The sequence below is a fragment of the Gopherus flavomarginatus genome, chromosome 24, assembly GCF_025201925.1.
Source record: "Gopherus flavomarginatus isolate rGopFla2 chromosome 24, rGopFla2.mat.asm, whole genome shotgun sequence".
Lineage (NCBI taxonomy): Eukaryota > Metazoa > Chordata > Testudines > Testudinidae > Gopherus > Gopherus flavomarginatus.
Window position 1 is genome coordinate 13,759,142 of NC_066640.1, and position 23,296 is coordinate 13,782,437.

The 23,296-nt window shown below is 54.7% G+C and overlaps 1 protein-coding gene across 5 annotated transcripts in view; it reads right to left on the reverse strand.

Annotated features, from left to right (window-relative positions):
* Positions 1–233: 233 nt before the first annotated feature.
* Positions 234–23,296, reverse strand: part of YJEFN3 (YjeF N-terminal domain containing 3) — a 51,802-nt gene continuing 28,739 nt past the window's right edge. For all 5 annotated transcript variants that reach the window (XM_050934097.1, XM_050934095.1, XM_050934096.1 and 2 more), the window contains 4 exons: positions 12,791–12,901; positions 9,920–10,033; positions 6,778–6,928; positions 234–2,669 (listed from right to left, as the gene is read on the reverse strand). In XM_050934097.1, the coding sequence (XP_050790054.1) occupies positions 2,470–2,669; positions 6,778–6,928; positions 9,920–10,033; positions 12,791–12,901 (576 nt within the window). In that variant the 3' untranslated portion in view covers positions 234–2,469. The remainder of the gene's footprint in view (positions 2,670–6,777; positions 6,929–9,919; positions 10,034–12,790; positions 12,902–23,296) is intronic.

Sequence of the window (23,296 nt, forward strand, 5' to 3'; positions counted from 1 at the left end):
TATTAGCAGCACTCCCCCCCTGAAGCTCCAGGAGCCCACAGACACACGCAGGCACCAATCCCAAGGGACCAACCTCTCCTGCTGTGCTCTGCCACACGACACCTGGCCCTGAGTCTCTAGTCCGTTCAGGTCCCCCTGCCATCACTGACATGGATAATCCTCATTCAGATAGTACACGGCTAGCTACACACACACACACACACACAAGAAGCAGCGTCCGGACAGCAATGACAGGACCTCGGTCAGAAAAACGCGAGTCCACGGGGCGGAGAGGCCAAAGCATCCTGGGCTGGGGGAAGAAGGGGCATAACCAGGCCAGAGCTGTGGCCTGGTGGTGCCACTGAAGCAAGTCGCTTGCCTCGTGTGCCCGGGGAGAACGAAGCTGTAGGGAGGCTCTGGGCTTCATCTTGCTTCCATTGAGGTCAAGGACAAAACTCGCCTTAGCTGCCCTAGTGCAGAATCAGGCCATGTGTCACTCACCCCAGGCCCCACCTTAAATGCTATGGGGGCAGGTCCTGCTGCTGCTATCTGCTGGCACAAGGAAGCGTCAGGCTGGATTTGGGGAGGCTGTGCAGCCCCCTGGACCGTGCAGTAAGCTGTGGGGGTGCCCCACCACCGAGCTGGGGACTCACTCAGCAACAAGGCCCATTAGCCAGGCAACAGCGTCGTCCACAATCCAGCCCCCGACGAAGAAACGTACGAACATCAGCAGAACAAGCTGAGCTGGGATGCAGCGTTCGCTGTGCAAACAGCAGCAGGTCCTCCTCTCTCGCTGGGTCTCACTAACTGCACCGGGAGGGCGGCAGGGCTGCGCACAGGTACTCAGCACTGGTAATAAAATTGGGTTCACCCACCTCTACTCTGCTTCCTACTTCAGAGAACACACTCGCCAGGCCAGTGCCCGGGGCAGTCTGCACAGGGAAGGGGAACCTTGCCACCTAAGTGCCGCTTTTTCATTTAGCTGTCCCTGGAAACCGGGAGCTGCTGCAAACAGAGAGGCTACAAAGAGCTTTTTCTCAGAACAAGTGGACGATGATGTAGGGAGGGTGGGGAGGATTGGCATATTGCCCCTGGAGATTTCACTGATCTGCAGAAAAATGCAGGTTTCTTCCCGCATGGCAAAGCATCCGGGCTAGGAACAGGATTCACTGAGGAGCCACCCAAGTCAGTGTTGTCTGCGGTAGTTAGCCGGGTGGCCATGGTCCTAGCCTAGGTCCCTGTTCCCTCTAGAGGAATCTTCTGCTGGTGACGTGCTGGACCGCCCACCACTGCACTCAGCCAGTGCTGGAGGACACCTGCCAAGCAGGGCAGAGCTGAGCACCCCATGAACCCACGGCCTCAGCTCCGCTTTCCTCAGTGGTGACCCCTTGAGCGATGGCTGCCCCAGCCATTCCACTGGCTCCAAGGCCTCGCGGGTGGGTGACTCATTGACCCCGAGCTCTTGGCAGTGTGGGGAGAGCAGCACAGAAATCTTCTAGGCCCCCTGTCCACAACACAGCAGCCAGCGACCCAAGGAGAGCCCTGTTCTCTGGCTGAGGGGCCGCTGGGCAGTTACAGCCAGGGAACAGCAAGTGCAGAGGGAGGTCATTTCCTTCCCTGTCCACATGCAGACAGATCCTGCCAGGCTCCTCAACCGCCACAAGGGCCAGCGACCGAGGCCCGCAGGGCAAGAGCCGGACTAACTGCTGCTGGAGGAAATCGCTCCCTGATCCTTCCTCCCGTGCCAGCGGCTTTGCCTCTCTCTGCTCTTTCCACGGCCGGTGGCAGCAGTGACCTGCCAACTGGCTGGCTGCAGAGTAGGCTCCTGTTTACAAAGGATTCCTGTGAAAAGGGCATTGATAAATCCCAACGCGTGGATCATGGCAGGGAGTGATGGAAACGGCCGGTGAGGTCAGATGGGCCCGTCCTGCCAGGGGCCGAGCGTACGTTTCCTCCTGCCATACGTCCTCCACCTGCCTTTGGGGAGCAATTCGCCTTGGAGGGGCCTATCCAGCAAGGTGCTTACATGGGTGCCCATGTATCTGAGCTCCTTGCAGCCCAGGAACAAGCCACCCCTCTTCCTCACCCTGCCACAAAACGACACAGTGGCTTCTATGACTTCACAATTCAACCCTGCGCCCTGGGCTGAGCCACCGGGGGCGTGGGACCCACGGGAGGGGAGGGGTTCGGTTCAGCGCTGCCTTTGATCCCCTAGGCCTGCCTCGAGTTTAAATGATCAACATGAAGGCTTGGTCACGGTGGCCTGAGATGCCCAAGGACCTCCTGCCAGCAGATGCCCTCCCTGGGAGCTGCATGGCCTCTGGCTGGGAAGCCAGGCCCTGCTGCCAGGATGCAGCATCCCAGCAAGGAGTCACCTGGCTGCTCAAAAAAATACAAAACGCTTTGAAGCCTTTTTATTATGGTGGAGCTGGGTGGCTTTTCCTCTCCTCCCCCTCCAACTCCCCTCTCCATCCCCACCCCTCCAGAGCCTTAAAGCGAAACCACACACTCTGTGCCTGGGTATTCGGGCAGGTTGAGCTCAAATTTCTTCTGCACGTCATAGGGCAGGAAGCGGCCGGCGAGGAAGTGATGCCTGCCCAGGAAGCGGGTGGCGCACTGCTTGGGCGCGGCCAAGGAGACGAGGACATCGGGGCTGATTCCCTCGCTGTTTCCCGTCTCCACGTCCCACCCTGCCATGGCAAAGGAGAGGAAGGAAAGGTGAAAGGCAAGCCGGGCGGGCAGGAGCAAGGTGTGTCTGAGCAGCATTGACAGGGAGGGAGGAGTTAGGTGGGGAAAGGGGATGCCCCACAACCCAGCTGCATGCAAGGTGAGGTCTGGGGTGTGGGGGGGTCAGAGTTCCCAGGGAGCTGAGCTGTTAATCTGTCCCTGCAGGCTCTTGCATGTTGGTGAGGAGCGGATTTTCACACTCATTCCTACATCTGCCTTTCCCCCGTGTCACTAACAGGAGTGTCCAGATCACACACACCCGCCCAGCACCATGGGCACCAATCCTTGTGTGACGGTGCACATCATCTGCTTCATAAAAACATGTTTAGAAGTGTGGATATGATGTAACTGGAATATGCTTCATGCAAAAGGTCTCTTGTAAGGTATCATTACAGAGCTTATAATCTACGGAGTGTGGTGATCGTTCTTGTATCTGAAACTAGGAAAATGAAGCATAACTCTGAGGTCCTACTGTAATTATGCAAAGTGTGGGCCATTAATGATGGGTTAGAATCTTGTTGGCTCCCATTAAGCAGGACAATTGATCGTAACTGGTTTATTTACCTGCAAGCCTTCCTGTCTAGGTGCAGGCCAGCCCTGGCAGAATGGAGGGGGTCTCACAGGACATGTGACCATGTCACCTGATACTGGAATCCATCTTTAACCTGGTGCTTTTCCATTTAGGAAGAGGGGTGGGAACCCAGAGAGACAAAAGATTCCGGCCTTGTGCCAAAGATATAAAGGGATGGAACAGAACAAAGGGGGTCCCAGTCATGAGAAAGCCCCTGCTTTTCACCTAAGACGCCTGCTGAAACTAACAAGGACTGTACCAGGGGAAAGCATTGGGCCCAGACTAGGAAGAAATCTAGTCTGTGAAAGCAGCTTATTGGAACATCTCTGAGGGGGAGATTTACCTGTAGGACTGCCCCGAGGATTCAGGGGGCCTGGGGCAAAGTGGGGGAGCTGCGGCGCTTGTACTCACCCAGCGGCGGTTTGAGTCTTCGGCGGCATTTCAGCTGTGGGGGGCCCTTCAGTCGCTCCGCATCTTCAGCAGCACTGAAGGGCCCCCTGCCGCTGAAATGCCGCCAAAGACCCAGACCGCCGCCGGGCCAGGGCTCGCAGGGCATTTCGGCAGCGGGGGCCCTTCAGTCGCTCCACGTCTTCAGCAGCACTGAAGGGCCCTCCACTGCCAAAATGCTGCCAAAGACCCGGACCGCCACCAGGCCAGGGCTTGTGGGGGCCCCTGCGGGGCCCAGGGCAAACTGCCCCATTTCCCCCACCTCTGGGTGGCCCTGTTTACCTGTAATCAGTTTCTTAATGCATTAGGCTTAGACTTGCATGTTTTGTTTTTATTTTGCTTGGTAACTTGTAATCACTTAAATCCTACTTTTTATAATTAATAAAATCCTTTTTGGTTATTAATAAACCCAGAGTAAGTGATTAATACCTGGGGAGCAAACAGCTGTGCATCTCTCTCTATCAGTGTTATAGAGGGCAGACAATTATGAGCTTTATACAGAGTAAAACAGATTTATCTGGGGTTTGTACCCACTGGGAACTGGATGTCTGGGTGCTGGAGATAGGTGACCTGCTGAGCAGTTTTTGGTTGAAGTCTGCAGCTCTGAGGGCATGGACCAGACCTGGGTCTGTGTTTGCAGCAGGCTGGCATGTCTGGCTCAACAAGGCAGGGTTCTGGAGGCCCAAGCTGGCAGAGAAAACAGGCTCAGAGGTAAATTCAGCACATCACATAACACTCCCAAGGGGGCTTCTGTGACCGAACCCGTCACACCTTGGCTGGGTGAAGAGCCCCTTCATGCCCCTCAGGAGCGATCAGGGGACACTGTGTGCTCTGGCTAGTCTCTAATGCCTGACAATGCAGCCACTTCTAGTGCGGAACTCAGCAGCTGTGCATCTGGCCCACAGCAACGCTGCGGGAGAGGAAGCAAAGAAGGAAGCCGGATCCAGTTCTTGCCACTCAGGGAATTTAGAGAGAGGCAGAATGCCTCTTCCTAGGCTGGAATTCAGCTAGGATCAGTGAGCTGCGATACCCCGTCAACCTCGCCCAGGGCTATACAAATAAATAACCAGATGCAGAATGCCAAGCAGCAAGGTGGCTGGTTTCCATCCCACCTGGTAGATTAATGAACTCACTGGCTCCTCTGCCCACACCAGTTGGTCTCGCACCCATGACCCACCGGACAGAGTGGAAGGTAGCACTAGCAGAGAGCTCTGCAGCGCCGTGCCAACTCAGCTGAGGAGTGAGGCGTGTGTCCGGCCAGCCTAGGGGATGCAGGGCCGGGCAGAGCCAGAACAGCTTCTCCCACGCAGGCCCTGGCATTAGGTGGGAATTTACACATTAAATCTCCAGGGCTCCTGTTTGTTCCTCCCTTGGCTGGGCCGGGCAGGGGTTTTCGCTGCAGTCTGATGGCAATACCAGGCCCGGCCCCCAGACACGACTGTGTTTTGAAATTACATCATGTCTCACTTTGGGGAGCATAGTATTTATTACAAATGCCTTGAATGCATCGCGAGGCAGCTCCCTTTCAGCTGGGAGCCAGGGCGGCTGGCATGTGAAGGACACCCAGGAATAGGGGAAGCTGGCACGCAGGAGACAGGGTTCAAATGCTCCCCAGGGTCAGAGCCCCAGAGGAGAAGCTAGGTCACTTTTGGAGGGAGGAGAAAGGCTGTCTCCATGCCACGCCAGAAGCTAAGCATCAGCACAGCATCTAGCTGCTCGTCCGGATCCCAGTAATGCACCACGTCCTCCTTCGCGTCACACTGTGGCGGGGAAAGCACGCGCCCATGGAAGCTGGGCATCCGATAGCACAAGCTCCAGCGTATTACTGTGCGAGACGCCCGCTCCAAGCTCTGACAACACCCCCTCCCCATCCTGATCAGTGGCAACCCCAAAAGACGCTGCAGGTTGGCTTTGTAATGTAAGCGGATCCCCCCGTGGCTGGATCCCACTGTGGACTCGCTTCTCAGTAGCTGCCTGAGGCAGGATTTGAACCCAGGCCTACAGGCAGCATTTGCACTCCTAGGGCCACTCACTCAGCCACTCCTACAAACCCCATTGAATGTCTCTTGTCAGCCCAGCAGAGACCAGGCAGTGCTGTCTGCCGGCTTCGCTCTCGCTAATCTGCCTCTCCCCTGAGCACTCCAGTTCACTGCTGCATGGGAGAGGCCCCAGCGAGGTCCCAGAATGAAACTGGCTGAGAACCACTATCCTAGTTCACCAGCGTCTTTCAGTCTGCAAGTCAAGGCCCTTTACAAACTTAGCCTCGGAAGGCTCATACCATGTTCCCTAATCTACATAGGGAAGGAAACTGAGGCAGTAACCCACTAACCCTCACTTCCCTCCTAGACTTGAGAACAGAACCCAGGTGTCCTGACTCCCACCTCCCCTATGCTATCCCACTAACCCTCACTTCCCTCCCAGACCTGAGACCAGAACCCAGGTGTCCTGACTCCCACCTCCCCTATGCTATCCCACTAATCCTCACTTCCCTCCCAGACCTGAGACCAGAACCCAAGACAGTCCTATCCGTCCTCCGCTCTTATGCACACAATGATATAACTGATCTGGCCTGGGGATTTGCTATCCTTGAAGCTGTTCTTAGCACGTAACCAGTAACCCCAGGGGTCCCTGGCTGCAGAGGGGCTTGAGAGAGATGCAGGAGGTGGGGGGGTCCTTACTGGGTTCGCTGGTGATCAGCCCTTCCTACTGTTGGAGCTGTGGCTGTTTCCAGAATTTTGCCACCCAGGACAAAGGCCCTGGATGGGTCAGGGCTACCTGGTGGATCGGATCCTGCCGGCTACTCCAAGGGCAGGAAAGGACAAGCAGAAAGGGGATGGGACCACAGAGAGGGGGGTGGGAGGAGCAGAAGGGGAGGGCGAAGTAAGATCATGTGGCTGGTGTGGGTGAGACCCTGCAGCCACTTGGACCTGAGGTGGTGAAAGGCGGGTAACCAGGGCTGAGGATTCTTGGGTGCGGGATGGGGAGAGCAAGTACCAATAGGAGAGGGTAAGGCGAGAGGCGGGGGTCCCCCGGGGAGGCTTTGGGATCCCCACCTGAGGGCACATCCAGGCTGACGATGGGGATCTGGATCTGTTTCAGGGTGGCTAAGATGCTGGTGTACGGCTCCTTCACCTCCCCCGGCTCGGCGTCGACTCCCAGGATGGCATCGATCACCACGTTGTAGGCGTCGTTGATCAGCTGGACCTGGAGGGAGTGGGACCCAGTCAGAAACCCCCATCTGCCAGCCTGACCTCACGGCACCCAGCAGGGGGGCTTCATCCAGCCCACAAGCCCTCTGTGGACTCCCGCGCACACAGGCCAAGGTGACCGAGTGCACCCGCTCCAGTGCACTGGGCTGCTGACTCGCGGTCCTGGCTGCCCCATCCCATGTTACCCCTGGACTGACCCTCATGTTGGAGCACGGCCCCATCCCCTCTGTCTGCCACGCTCTCCATGGCCACTGCCCCTCTCCTCGTCACTCCAACGGAGACGGAATAGATGTCAGCATGCTGGCTCCGTGAGAGCTGCAAGGCCCCGAAGGACTGACAGGACCATTCAATGAGAAAGAGAAGCATCTCCCAGAGCCTTCTCCCGCCATCCAAGTGTCCCTCTACAACATGCCCTGGGTGCAGAGAAAAGGACCAGCTGCCATCCAAATTAGCTGGGAACTTTTGCCCAGCCCAGCACTGAAGATCAACCTCTAGGAAGAGTCTGGCCAGCTCAGCTGCTGGAGAGAGAACAGCTGGGGGCAGTTTATATCTATCGCAGGGGGCTCAGGAGGTGGCTTGGCAGGAGGATTAAGCACATGTGGGTTGTACCAAGCACCGTTCAGCGCTGGGGTGCGCGCTCTAGGCGCAGGCTGGGGGCGGGGGTTGTCGGTAGGTGGTGGCTGCAGCTACTGGGTTCGGTTAGAAGCTGTAACCATGAGCCATTGGCCTCGGTTGGTGTGACAGCAGACTGGGTGGCATCCAACAGGCATGATGAAAGACCATCCGGCTCCAGCTGTCTAACTACACGTAGCAACATGGCTTGTGCAGTTTAGGCCAGGAAGTGAAGATAATCCCATGCACAATGCAAACGGCAGGAGGGCTATAGGGAAGCAAGCTGGAAATTGCCACACCTGGGGTTTGGGCAGCATACACCGGCTCTTACAAAAATTGCCAGAGGATCTTTAATGATCACAAGTGGCTGGGGCCCTCAATAGAAGAGGAACAGTCCCCTGGGGACATCTCCAAAGATGAAGACAGAGCAAGAGAGAGCCCTCAGACTTCTGAGTGCAGCAAGAAAACCCAGCTTGATTCATTTGTGTCATTTTCTATCGTTCTCCTGCGGAGGTTTCTCTTTAAGGCCTGACCACAGGCATTGGAGTGACAGGTGGCTTCCCAGAACGAAGAAATCACAAGATTAAAGTTACCAGGCCTGGCCTCCTGGAGGTTTAGTAAAAGCTGCTAACATCCAGGACGCCAGAGTGAAAAACTGCTGTGCTGGCCAGAAGCAAGGTCTTTAAAAAAATTAATGTACAGGGTTATTTTTTTTGTCCTGATGCTGAACTTCTATGGCACAGCTTAAAAAAACACTGCCCCCCAAAAGGAGCCAGGTTGTAATAGGTTTTTAATTGAACATATTTGATCTTATTGTTGCTGTAACGAGAAACTTCTCCTACTGTGCATTTCCAGAGCCTGCGGCAGAATCGGGGACCAAAACCCCAAAGGGTTTGAAAGCAGTTGTGCTCTTGCCCACGCAATGGAATGGAGCCACGTAGGACAGTAATTTGAGGTCACATTCCTCCAGCCGAGCCCAACGTTTGAAAAAGAAAACAGCCAGCAGTGTTTGTTTGGGCCGGGAAGAAATAAGACTGACTAATTCCTTTTCCAGCCGTGAGCGGATTACACTCGCCGTTTGGAGGTTTTGGAACCCTGAGGCTCGGATCAGACGCCTGAACAAGAGGCCAAAACCATCCCTGCACGGAATACACCTCGAATCTAGTCTGGTCTCTGCTTTTCCCTCTAATCTCAGCCTTTGGGTTCCACACACACTAGTATTAGACCCCGGGGGGTTTAACCCAGGAGACCCTGCTCCTTCCTTCTTACTGGGATTGAAAGAACTGCATGTAATTAGAGTTATTAATTATTTGTATTACCATGGCACTAGGAGCCCCAGCCATGGCCCAGGAGCCCATTGTGCTAGGGGCTGTACAAACATAGGGCGAAAAGACAGTCCCTGCCCCGAAGAGAGTTAGAGCTGAAAGGCTCTGCTCAGATGCATGTGACTGGCACAGCCAAACCCCTCCCTCCAAATCCCCACCACCCCACCCACACTCTGCAGCTGGAGTCAGAGCACAGGCTGTAGCCACAGCACTAGGGGCCGCTCTTTCAAAAGAGCTAGAAACCTGATGTTCTTCAAGCCCCTGGACAGACACAGGGGCGGCTCTAGGCATTTTGCTGCCCCAAGCACGGCAGGCAGGCTGCCTTCGGCTGCTTGCCTGCAGAGGGTTCGCTGGTCCCACCTGCGGGAGGTCCGCCGAAGCCACGGGACTAGTGGACCCTCCACAGGCAAGCCGCCAAAGGCAGCCTACCTGCCGCCCTCACGGCAACCGGCAGAGCGCCCCCCGCGGCTTGCCGCCCCAAGCATGTGCTTGGCGTGCTGGGGCCTGGAGCCGCCCCTGGACACACCTGCCGCCCTGCAGCACCAGTGTGCACAGCAGCCTGACAAAGCCCCATGGGGGCTGACCAGGGAATCCCCTGGCCCATCTCCCTCGTGAAAGGGGAGCTCGGCGCGGTACAATTGAAATTATCTGAAGCCGCTTCCCTTAGGCACAATGGCAGCTTGGAGAATCCTGCACAGGAGATGTCCCCACACCCCCCGCATAGAAGACTCCCTCCCCACTGGCCATTTAAAAGTCTCCCAAGGTCCCCAATGCCTATAAAGCCCCTGCTGTGCCAGGCTGCAGAAATCTGCCCCCACCCCACCACCCAACACTAGTGTAAGCCAGGCTTTGACGACTCTGAACCCCAGAAGAACTTTAGCTGCTGAGTTTGGGTTTCTGATGGGGTGCTCGTGTCTCCAACATGGCTGGAGAGCGTATGCTCTGGATCTGAATGGGGGCCGGCTCGGCGGGCAGAGTAAAGGGGAGGGGAACCGCATGTGCGCACACACCCATGCCCACGCGCTCCGTGCCACCGGGGCATCACTCACCTCCGTTGGCAGGTACGAGAGGAAGGGGATGTCCATCTTTTCGCACTGGGTGGTGAAATCCCGATAGAGGGAATTCGGGGACCGCTTGGGGTAAAAGATGGTCGGCTCGTATTCCTGACGGAGGGCAGGGAGCAGAGAACGTGTTAATCCGCACCCAACACACCTCTTCCCACCCCAGCCCCTTCCTTCCTCTGCCCCACCTTGACTGGCAGCTGCATGCAACCCAGAAACCTTGGCCCTCTGCCCCCCCGACCCCCGCAGTATCTTAAAGGGCCACAGGCAGAAAGGAAATCTCCTGGGGCCCAGTATCGGGGGTAGCCATGTTAGTCTGCATCCACAAAAACAACAGGGAGTCCAGAGGCACCTTAAAGACTAACACATTTATTTGGGCATAAGCTTTTGTGGGTAAAAAACTCCACTTCTTCCTAGAAAGACTTGCCCTGAGCCCAGTGGGCATTGGATCGGGAATCGCCATGGCACTAAGGAAATGGTTGCAGGGGGGTTATTCAGCTGGATGGCCCACTCGGAAAGACTGGCATAGCCGATGGCTACCTGAGGGATGGGAAGGGTGGTCTTGTGGCTATGTACAAGGGACTCGGGACTCCTGGGTTCCACTGGAAGATGCAATTCCCTGAGTAACTTCGGGCAAGTCGGTTCTCTTGGTCATCCCACTAGAAGAGCAGGGAGAATCCTGCATCGCCCCAGGGGAGTGGGGTTTTAATCACTCTTTGCAAAGCATTCGAAGGGGGGACACGGTGCAGTGCTAGCATCTTTGAGATGGGTTTTTTAACCAGACCGGCTCCTGATCATATCCAGTGTTGGTCCTGGACTTTCCTCTGGGGCGTGGAAATGGGCCACTGGGAACATTTCCAGACACACGCGGGCATCCCTGTGGGTCTAGTTTGCAGCAGGCAAGTGGATGAGCTTTGTATTGAAAGCAGGAGCTGGGTCTAACCCACTGGCAGACCCCCAGGGGCTTGTCTGGGTGGGCTCCTGGGGGCTTCCCACAGCCCCTCAGGGATCGGGGGAGGAATGGCAGGATGACACTCATGGTTACAGGGCCCAGCTGGTTCCTTTCTGGGAGCCTGGCATGATCTAGCCTGTGTTAGCCAGGAGTAATGGAGCAGGATCTGCTCTTGCAGCTGACTGCTGGGATACGGGGAGCACTGAAGGAAGGCGGTTGGGTGGCGTTAGCAGGCGTCCAGGGAGATGCTGCATTTGCTCCCATTCGGTGTTTGCCGCTGGGCCTGCCCGGCTTTGGACCATGCTGGGACCTCTGCGACTGACAGCGCTTACAGAGACTGCAGCACCACACGGGACAGATCCCCCCACTCTTCCCAGGCTCTGAGAGAGCTGGGAAAGACAAGCCACCCCCGAGTTTACCAGGAGAGTGAACTCTCTGCCCTGCTGGGAGCACCCCAGTGCCCCCCCTCACTCACACACACCCCCGCTGCTGTGACATCTGGCAGGGAGACACCAGCCTCATGTGTCTATCGCAGCAGCTCTCCCTACTGAATCCTGCAGCGTATTGACCCTGTAACCGCTGTCCCATGGCCCCCCGAGGAGACAAGCCACGGTCAGACAGATCTCGCTGCCGGGGCGTGGGGCTCCGGAGAAGCAGCTTGCACTTTTCTTAGCTTTCTCTGCTCCATCCCCTCCCACCCTGCCTGACCCTTTCCCACGGGATTTTCACTGGGAGTTGCTGTTTTTAGCTTGTCTGATCTTTGTGTGTCAGTCAGCTCTGGCAGCGTTTAGCGGCTCCTGAATTTCCTGCAGTTTCATGACTGGACCCGGCGGACTCTGGATGCAACCATACAGACAAGGGATATTCACCTCCCTAGAGCATGCTGTGATGCCTCTGCACATTGGACATGAAGGCTCTGCACCAGCCCTGTGCCCAGTAGTCCCTGGCACTGGGGATAGCATTCTGACTAGGGTTATCCTCCCATTTCTAGGGGCCACCGGGAGCAGAGCATAAATTAGAGCAGCCCTGGGGCTGCTCTCATTTGCTCTGGGGGCATGAGGGTGCTCAGAACACGGGAAGCACAATGGTGGCTACAGCTCCTCAACCACCCCAAAGTCCCACCTCCCCCAGCGTGTCCCAGGGTGCGAATGGAGCAGCTGAGAATCGGGCCCATTGAATGCACAGGCTGCTGTCTGCCCTCTAGCTGATGGGATATCAGACCTGCTTAGGTCACGCAGCCCCCAAACTGCATTTGCTTCCACACTCTGGATCTCATTGCAAGATCAGGTTAGCTGCCCCAGGACTCCAGTAACAAAGGAAGGTTGTTACAGGGGGTTTTAGTACTGGTGAAAGGCGCCTCTGTCCCTAGAACAGGTGGCTCATAGACAGTGAAAGTGAGGGGGGCCTCCCCCATCCCTCAGCTCTGAACGGATAGATAAGGGGAGGGGTCTAGTCTGTGAGACCCACTCAGTCCTGGGTCTCTCTGTGAGGGCAGCCCACAGAGGTGCCAGGTCTTGCCAGGGGTACCGATTGAGTTTGCCCTGTGGAGATTCGTCCCCCAGGAAACAGTCTAAGAGTTTCCTGGGCCCCCAAACAGCCCCTGGGTGTCAACCTGGGCCCTGCAGATCTGAGTCTGGTGCCAATTGGTGATGCAGAACGGGGATCCGTACCAGGTCCCCATCCTTGCATCTCCTACTGCAGGTGAAGAATCTCTGATGAATGAATTAACAGGGGCAGCTACCCTGAGGAACCAAAGAGCTGCCTCTGTCACAGCTGCTAGCATGGACCGAGAGGCCATGGGATCAAGTCTCCTCTCGCCTTCTGAGATCGCAGCCTTGGGCCACTCACCCTAGCAGCACAAGGATGGTGGCAGAGAAGGAAGTGGGTGATTTGTTAAGGATACTTACAAACACCCGCAAATGCCGTGCGCACACCAAGCCGATGGCACCGTTCTGATGGGGCCCACACACCACAAGCACCGTGGGCTGCTTCCTTGGGAGGGATGGCAGAGGGAACACCTGCAGCGCAGAGAAAAACAATGGGATCAAAACCCTGCAGCGTCACTGAATCTGATCTCCATCCCCATTCATATCAGCTTGGTCCCCATGGTAGGAATAACCTTCTATGTCTCTTTCTGGCCTTTCATCCCAAAGGTGCCTAAATCCATAAGCAGAGACAGGAAAAACTGCATCCATTGCTGAAATGCAGCCACCTCTGGGTTGGAACACAGCAGCTGTTTAACAGGGCACAACAACGCTACACCAGTGGTTCAGAATAGGAAGTGGACACGTGTGCTGTATCCAGATGAAACTGCAACAGAGTGGGGAAAACAGAATGGCGTTACACCGACTGGAATTTAGCCAGGCCACTGGGATTCACACCTCAATGGTTGCACAATGTGATCACAGAGGGGCCAGACTTATCTGAAAGACGGTGACCCCAGGAGCACGGGACTCATTAGCCCCCACACTGGGACACATAAGCCAGGCTGGAAGCACCCCGCGAGACATGATGTAATCCCAGCCCCTGCAGCCATCTAGCAAGCATGTCGTGTGTGGAGCCCGTGAACAGAGCTGCTTTCTTGTCGCAGCGAGCTAAGAAGCTGATGCACAGCACCAGGAGCAGGGCAGCTTGGCAGGCTCCTAACTGTCTCACTAGCCGCGGCCCTGCTGGATGGAGCAAAAACAGTTTGAAAATTACCAGGCTGCACAGACTCTGCAGGGAGAACCTGCTATTTATCCACTGGCTGATTTTTCCTGCTCTTGGAGTCTGGCCTCTAGTTCCATCCAAACACCGGACACAACCAAACAGCACAAACTCTTTACGGTCCCTGACATCCTGAACAAGCTTTTCAGTACCTGCGCCCTGGCCGGCTCCGCTGTCCATTGGCTGGGACTCTAGACTTTGGGCACTGCCATGTTTCCGGAGTCTCATGGCTCCAGGAGCGAGGGAACGTCACCATTGCTGGGAAGGAAGGACAGAGACAGAGAAGTCGCTGCTCCACGAACCCCCTGCCTGGGACTTGAGACCACACATTTCAGCCATGAGGCTGTTCCCGCCAAGCGCTGAGTTTGGGATTAGAGCTCGGTGATCGACCGATTTTTCAGTTCACTGGCAAGTCTGAATTGCTTTTAAAAATTGTTTTGGGTCAAACTGAAAACATAATTTTTGGCAAATCAAAAAGTTGGGGGGAAAATCAGTTTCACGTCGAACACTGAACGCTTCTTTTCTGTTTACATTTTCTAAAAATAAAATGAAAGGAAATTTTGAAATAAAAAGCTGTTTCAAATCGAAAAAATATCTGAACATTTCGATTTTTTCGGTTTGCTTTTAGGAGTTAGCTAAAGACTTAGCTGAAATTGATACAAGTTCACAAAATGTTTCAGGGTCACCAAATCTGATTTTTTTTGCCAGAAAACTTCTGGGTCAATAAACTTTGCACAGTCCATTCAGGATGTGCCCAGCGGCTTGGCAGGAAGATGGAGAGTGAACCCAGCGCTCACAGTGATTGCTCACTGGTTCTCAAGGAACACGATAGCATTAATGAAGACAATGCTACCCCCATTTCACACCTAGGTAAACTGAGGCAGCACAGCAACTAAGGGCCTGGCGTCCAGAGGGTGCTGAGGATTGCTTTGCTCCCCTAGACATTAATGGTGACTGAGAATCAGGCCCTCATTGCTTTGAGAGGAAGACTAACCTTGAGGGTAAGACACTGGGCTGGGACTCAGGAGCTCTGGGTTTAACCCGGGGTCTGCCACAGTTGCACTGGGTGACCTTGGGCAAGTCACTTTCCCACTCTGGGCTTCAGCTCCCCCTCCGTCCGAGAGGGACAATGACGTTTCCTTTCTCCCATGGGTTGACTAGTTAGACTGTGAGCCCTTTGGGACAGGGACTGCGTCTCACAGTACAGCCCCTGACACAGCAGGGCTGGAAGCTCAGCTAGGGCTTCTAGTTGCTCCTGTATTACCAATAACAACAACCGCCCAAGGTCACATGGTGGCAACAAAGGGGCCCAATTTTCACCGGGCCGGCGCACTCTTTCCTCCAGCTCAATCACGGCAGCTGCTGAGCTTCAGCTTCCTGACGCCCAGGAGTGCCCCTCCGACCCGCCCTCCTTCTAGGCAAACCAGGAACTTCCCCCGCCGCCTGCCACCCTCCCTGGCTGCAAAACAATTCCTCGGCCAGGCTACAGAAATAAAAAGCAGCACCATCTAGGGCATGCGGCTCTCCAGAGGAGAACGCTCGGGCACAACCAGCCAGCGTCGTGCAGCGAGGGCCACAGAGGATCAAGGAGCTCAACTCCCAATTGTTTCTCGTCCCAAAACAAATTGTGTGCCCTTAAATGGGGGGGCCATAAGCTGGCACAGAGGCTTAGAATGGAAAAGCTGAGCCAGCCCTAAATACAGTGGCGCTACTGAGCCTTCACCCTCATAAGACACAAAGCTATCTTTGATCCATAAATCTTCTCTCTCTATTTATGAAGGCCAAGCTGTAAAAACACATGGGAACCTATTTTCTCCTGGAAACGGGGCGAGAATGACCTTCAGATCTCTGTCCTGTCCTGCACCACGTAAAAGGCGAGACTGAATCGCGTCTATCCCCCGAGCTTTAGCCAGGAGAGAAACTCAGATGAGGATCTTGCCCTGTCCAAAGGTGTCAATGCGGTGAGCCAGGGCTCCGGGATTCTGGAAGCCACGAGACTGAAAGAGGTGTCAAGCAGCAGCTCAGGAAGCAATTATCCCATGCCTGGACGCATGGAGGGGACTTGTGGCTGGGAGGAAGTTTCTGCTACAATCTGTTCATTTTTATTCCCCCTCATTAACACAGCTAAGGCCTCATCTCCAGCAGAGAGGTCAACCTCTAATTGGGCACCCTGCGATGCAGCATGGCCTAGTGGCTAGAACATCAGACTAGGGGACCCCAGTCAATCCCTGGCTGTGTCAGTAGCCTTACGCTAGTCCCACTGGGGTGCCTCTGCTTCCCGTCCTACCCTTCGTCTTGTCTGTTTAGATTGTTAGCTCCTTGGGGCAAGGGCTTCCTAGGTGTACGTACAGCCCCTAACACAAAGTGACCCCAGTCTCTAGGTGCTGCTGTCGTACAAATAAATACTAATCTGAAGTGGCAGACAAGGGACAGAAACAACTTTCCACAGCCTCTCCATCCAGTGATTCCAGCCGGGGTAAAGCCTTACTTGGGGACACAGCGAGATTTACTCAGCCTGAGGCAGGGACTGTCTTTTTATTCTAGGTTTGTGCAGCAGCCAGCACAATGTGGGCCTGGGCCATCTCTGGGCTCCTAGCCCTCCCGCTGCTTTCCCACGAGGCACCACCCACTGCAGAGGTGGCCTGTCTGGTCACCTGTCTGCACTCTGCTGTCCAGGGGACAGCTTGGCCGGAAGCCCCCTGCGCTGTCCCCGGAGCCCTTGCACGGAGCATAGTTAGGGCGCCCGGCGCAGTCCCTGCAGCTGCTGGCAGGTGGGAGCAGCGCTGGGGTGGGCAGACGATTCTGCATCGGGAGGCAGGGAGTGGGAAGTGAGGGGCTGAAGCCGATAAACTCTTGAACCCAAGAGTTTTATTTAAATGTGGAGCAAGGTCTCAGGGTAAGGGAGGGTGAGACAAATCGTGGGCAGGACAGTGACGATCAGCTTCTAACTATAACCTCACTGGCAGCTGCCCAGGCAGGCTCCTCTGGGGAGGTTCCCCAGGGACTGGCTGAGCAGAAGCAGCAGGTGCTTCGAGGGGTTTTAAGCGACAGCTGAAAATAGAAGGGGCCGGTTTTATAAATCCCAGCAGCTGGCGGGTTGGCTCCTGAATAGACAGCCCATTGCCAGGGCCAGATTAATCCTGCAGCTCAAAGAGAGCAGCGGAAGGTGATTAAAACAAGCCGGGCTGGAGGGGAAGGAATATCTGTCTAATACTCCTATTAACCACTGTCCGCTAGTGACGCTCCTCCCATGGAAATTCGCCTTCTTTAAATTTTCCCTCATTAACGTAACTGGATTTTAACAAAGCTTTGCACACGTGGGGCTGGAAACAGACACTTTCAGGCCCCGGGGGAAAGGCCCTGGCCACGCGGGCCTCCCCCAAATGCAAATCTATTCTCTCCTCCCCCATCCTGCCGTATTCCTTGCCAGATGGCAAGTGAGGTATGCAGCTAGTCCATGGAGCCGTGCATCCCTTAGCTGGTACCCTCGCCCCTCTGGCGTGTGCTACATGCCTCTGGCATGTCCTGTCTTTAATTAGACTGTAAGATCACTGGGCAGGGACCAGGCCTTTCTCTTTATCTGTGCAGCTCCCAGCCCATTCCTGACTGGGGGCTCTGGGATCTGCCACAGGAGAAATCAGGAAGACTTCTAAGCTTCACCAGCTTTTGCTACAAAGACGGGTCAGGTTTAAACAGTCCCCCCAAAATAGAGCCAAATCCCACACATGCCCCGATCTACCTTCCAGTGAAGATCGGGGTTGGAAGAGACCTCAGGAGGTCATCTAATCCAACCCCCTGCTCAGAGCAGGACCAACCCCAAATAAATCATCCCAGCCAGGGCTTTGTCAAGCCGGGCCTTTAAAACCTCTAAGGATGGAGATTCCACCACCTCCCTAGGGAACCCATTCCTGTGCTTCACCACCCTCCTAGTGAAAGTGTTTCCTAATATCCAACCTAGACCTCCCCCACTGCAACTTGAGACCATTGCTCCTTGTTCTGTCATCCGCCACCACTGAGAACAGCCGAGCTCCATCCTCTTTGGAACCCCCTTCAGGTAGTTGAAGGCTGCTGTCAAATCCCCCGTCATTCTTCCTTTCTGCAGACTAAACAAGCCCAGTTCCCTCAGCCTCTCCTCGTAAGTCATGTGCTCCAGCCCCCTGATAATTTTTGTTGCCCTCCGCTGGACTCTCTCCAATTTGTCCACATCCTTTCTGTAGTGGGGGGCCCAAAACTGGATGCTATACTCCAGGTGTGGCCTCACCAGTGCCAAACAGAGGGGAATAATCACTTCCCTCGATCTGCTGGCAATGCTCCTAATAATGCAGTCCAATATGCCATTAGCCTTCTTGGCAACAAGGGCACACTGCTGACTCACATCCAGCTTCTTGTCCACTGTAATCCCCAGGTCCTTTTCTGCAGAACTGCCACTTAGCCAGTCAGTTCCCAGCCTGTAGCAGTGCATGGGATTCTTCCTTCCTAAGTGCAGGACTCTGCACTTGTCCTTGTTGAACCTCATCAGATTTATTTTTGCCCAATCTTCTAATTTGTCGAGGTCACTCTGGACACTTATCCCTACCCTCCAGCGTATCTACCTCTCCTCCCAGCTTAGTGTCATCTGTAAACTTGTTGAGGGTGCAAACCATCCCATCATCCAGATCATTAATAAAGATGTTGAACAAAACTGGCCCCAGGACCAACGCCTGGGGCACTCTGCTTGATACTGGCTGCCAACTAGACATCAAGCCATTGATCACTACCCATTGAGCCTGACAATCTAGCCAGTTTTCTGTCCACCTTATAGTCCATTCATCCAGTCCATATTTCTTTAACTTGCTGGCAAGAATACTGTGGGCGACTGTATCAAAAGCTTTGCTAACGTCAAAATATATCAGGCCCAGTGCTTTCTCCATATCCACAGAGCCAGTTATCTCATCACAGGGCCAACTTGGTACAAGACCAGGTGCAACTCGGCACTTTGCTTTAACCCAAGCATGTAGCTGATATTTTCGGTTCGTTCCAACCAGAAATTCAAGAGGCTGCAAACTCAGGTGGGTCAGAACCAAAAGAACTGGACCTTGGCTTTTTCACGCTGTTCTAAGGGAGAACTGTGACACGAAACACCCCTGTAATCACACCCTACACACCATTGTAATAATCTCTGTACAAAATACACCTGGTGTAACTTGCAGATCATTGACATTCTTGGGACGAGTGTACACGGGGAGGAGTCGGCGCCGTGGATACATACTGGAATGATGATGGAGGTGTGTTTGACCCAGGTCTGGTGAGGGAGTTGGTAACCAGGCCTTTCCAAAGGAACGTGTCTTTAAACTGAACTGTTTGGTAACTACGGGTAATGTAGCAAACTGTTGACTATTGACTCCTGAAAAGGACAATGAACCTTAACGTCTGATTGTCCCAGGACAGGGCTGGACATTTCAGAGCACACCTTTCTGGGACAAGTGGGGGTGGGCAGAGAGTGGAGTCACCACACCAGGTGTTACCCAAGGCTGGGGGAAGCCAGGGGGAATCTGTCGCATTGCAGGTAGGTTCCAGGATCCAAAGCTGGTGCAGGGCTGCCTAGCACAGAGACAGCGTGCACGCTTGACGCTGACTGTGGGTGTCCCAGGCAGAGCGCCACAGTGGCCAGGCAGTGGGAGGCACTCGGGGTAACAGGGTAAGAGGTGCCAGCCCCTCACCTGTCTGGGTTGCACCCCAGAACGTGACAGGAATGACTGCAGCAAATGAGTCAAACACCCTCACCCCTTGATTCCAAACACGTTTCAGCCACCAGAACAAATCCCTGCCCCACACGGCCCATGCAGCAGAACAGGGCCGCTGGGCGCGAGGATGATGACGAGCCAGAGCAGTCTGGGGTGGGCGGGAGGGCTCCCCCTGGCCCAGATCCTGCAACAGCCTCTCTGCATGGGGCCAGGACTCTGTGTGTCCAGAGCAGCTGTGGCCAGGTGGGTCAGATTTGACATGGCGTGGAACTTCCCCTTCTCCCACCAATGCGGTGGGTTTGGGGCAGGGGCTGGTGGAGGAGGCAGGCAGCCCAGGGAGTGAAGCAGATGCCCCCATCCTCCATGGGGATCCCACAAAGCCCACAGATCTTCGGGCATCTGTGGGGTGGAAGGTCCCAGGTGTAACGAAAATCAGGCTCACATTTCCACTGCCCTGGCATCATTTCCCAAGGGCCTCCAGCGCCCCGGGAGGGAACAAAGCTGCCCGAGGTAATGGCCTCCTTCCCTAGGAGAGCAGCCAGTTCTGGCTCATTCTAATACTGGATGCTCTGAGACAGGGATTGGCAAGACATGGGCATTGTCTGCTGGGGGGGTGACACTTTGGGAAGTCTGCCACTGGCATCAGCAGATGGCACATGGTGCTCTCCATGTGGCTCCTGCTGTGAAATTCATCCTCTTAATAAACACAGTTGGGTTTTGGAATTCATGGCTGAACTCTTGTTAACGATGACCCCCTCCAAGCAACAAGCGGGGGCCAGGTGGGAATGAGGTGCCAAGCTGTCTTCCCCTTGGATTCTGCTGATAGATGGGGAGGGAACTGGGCCATGCGTTCCTCCTGCTCCAGGGGCCCTGCAGGAGGAGACCTGGTTTGCATGGATACATTGGATCCCCATGCAAGCAGCCGTCTCCCAAGGGCACTGGGTACTGGGGTAACCGGCCGCTGCAGCTGATTCCAGTGCTTGGAACGCTGAATGGCTCACAATAAACTTTGCATCCAGCAGACACGGGTTCTCCTCCCCCCCCCCCCCCCCCGAGCATGGCCCGGGTCTCTGGGAACGTGAGAGCATTTTTCCCTGGAGTTGATAACCTCAGATCACATTTATTTAATGAAAATAAGAAGTTGAGCTCCTGTGCAAGCAGTTTAACCCAGATGAAATGATTGCAGGTGCCCAAGGAATCCAAAAACAACATGGGGAGGAAGAAGGAGCTGGAGAATGGAAAGCTTTGGTTCCACTGCCATCTGCTTAACGTCCCAGCAACAGCCAGCAGCTGACAGAAACTGCCACGAATCTCTGCAGCAAGACTGATTGCAGCACGCAGCTCAGGAGCACAGGGTGGGCAGCCAGGGGCAACCAGGTGCCAATCCCAGCTTTGATTTATGGGACCCTGTTCAATGCCTCAGTTTCCCCATCTGTATGGGGAGGATGCTGCTGCTGAGCTCACTGCAGAGGGGATGCTGTTGAGGGTTAATGAGGACACTGAGTGGATTGTATCAGTGTGCATAGGACTGGGAGCTCTTGGGCAGGGGCCATCTTCCCGGGGTGGGGTCGCTAGGGCTCCAAAGGCCACATGTAACCCGGATTGTGCTGAGGATGAACCAGGGAATTCTGCTCTGCATTTCAAATGCCTCAGTTTGCGGCTCAGCCCCACCCAATCCCACAGCTGCCCTTCGAGCCGCTGGAGGGTCGCTGACAACCACACAGCTCCATATCGTGGCTCTCTGAGGAAAGCAGAGCAGACCTGACCCCTGGGCTCTGAGCCTCCAGAACCAGAAAACCAGACCCACAGCAGCCAGGCCCAACCCCTCAACAGAAAACCAAACTCCACCTCCCAAAGGCTTGGGAACATCAGCATTGGACCTGGACGTGGAGCCGAACTCTGCAGCTGGGGCCCAGCGGCAAGGCTGATCTGGCCCCAAACGTCCCAGTGGCCCCTGAAGCTCTCAGGAATATTGGACGCTGATCAGGACCTGGGTCCCAACCTTGTGACTCAGGCCTCTCTCCATTTGGTTTCCAAACCCTTCTCCGCAGAAGAATGGAGGCAGGAGAAATTGTTCAGGTGCTCATGTGTCCCGTCGAAAGGCCGCATGCAGTGGGGGCGTCTGGTTTGAAGGGGCTGCGCTGGGCTCTCTTAATGCCATGGATGGCTGCAGAGGAGCGTGCGGGATCGAATCCCCATTTGCGCAGCACGCCGGACGAGCAAAGTCTTCATTTTTCCACTTGGCAGGTTTGGCCTTCTTTGAAGGCAGCGCTGACAGGATATCGCCCCCTCGGCTGTTTCAGGGCTTGGCTCCTGGTGGAACATATCAATGCTGCCACTCTGTACGACACTAACTGTGCTCTGCCTCCCCAGGCATCCATCACCCTTGCAATGAATTTGTGGGGTCTGAGACTCTGAGTCCAAGACCGGGGGAATCACGGCCATGACATGATACTCAGGCCGTGCTGAGTACTGCTCCTGCTCGTTATTTCAGTAGCAGAGGGAGGCCCCACCTGAGCTGAGAACCCCACCATGCCAGGCACTGCATAGATATGGGGGGAAGAGACAGACCCAAAGAGCTCACTGTTTAAATAGACAAGACAGCCACAGGAAGGATCATTATCCCCATGGGGGCTGAGGCCCAAAGAGATGCAGTGACTTGCCCAAGGTCAGCCAGGGAGTCTAGCAGAATCGAGAATCGAACCCACATCTCCTGAGTCCTTAGCCATGAAGCCAGGGTTTTCTGAGCTGAGAGGGGGCAAAGGGAGGAAGGCTCCTCCCCATGCTCTGATCAGCCCTTTCGCCTTTGCTGGAATCACCTTTCAAACAGCTTGGTTCTGAGAGAGAAAAATGCCAAAAAAAACCCTGGGGTTTATTTCTTGTTTTTGAACTTTCCAAGTACAGGTTCTTTGGTCTAAAAGGATTATTTAAGTCTGATCACACCCAGCTCTACCCTCCGCCAGACCCCCCTCAGATCTCCTGTATGGAAGAACCCTGCGGAAAACCCAGGTGCTATGAGACGATGGGTTGGCGAGTCCATCGGAAGGGTTCTTTCCTCTGACCTGTAACAACGGCCCATTGCGGCATCTTTGGTGTGAAGTATAAACTCAAGATCCAGTTCTTGCAAAAGCACGTGGGGGCCTGGGTCGAACTCAGGTAACCTCCAGCTCACTCGAGAGCTTCCCCTGCTGCTTCAATTGGGTACAGAATTCTAATCCGCTTTCTACTCTAAATGTCACTGTGCACGTGTCCCACCCCAGAGGTGACTAAAGTGATCAATCCTCTTGCCTGTCTCATCAGGGCATTAACTGAGCAAAGCCAGGAAACCAGAAATGACACCAACAGATATTGCTGTCTGTCTGCAACAGCTAGCCCAACACCTCCTTGCTCTCTTCTCTGTTTTATAAGCTGCAAATCAGATCTCTGTCTAAACCCATTAGGCATGGATTTCTTAATCCCAAAGCAGGGATAAACCTTTGAACTGGTCTCTCCCAGAAATTTACCCAACGAAAGGTCAGAGGTGGATGCTCCAGTCTGACACCCTGACACTTATATCCATTTTCTAAAGGATGTTGCTTGTTGCATCTTTAAAAGTGTTACAACGCAGGATTTATTTGTAAGAGATTTCAGGCCTGAGGCAGTTCTCTGGGCCTTCCAGTCTAGTGTGACGGCACAGTTCTGGGTCCACAATTCCAGTTGGTAGTTCTGGTACAGTTATAAAACTAACCACGGACCATTAACAGTGTGCAGGCAAACTGAATTTTCAGACCCTTGCGCAGAACAGACAATAACCTCCCCTGCATCTCTGAATGTGTTTGACATTTTACCACGTAAGTCTGCCGAATCTGGAGCTGCTTGTTAGAACAGCCTGATTCCAGGTCAATATTTACTTACTGGGTTCTAGTTAATAAGCAAGGTGTTTGCCGGAGAACTAAAGGTTGGAGGAAATCTTGGGCTAGCAGATGTACATCCCAGCTACACATG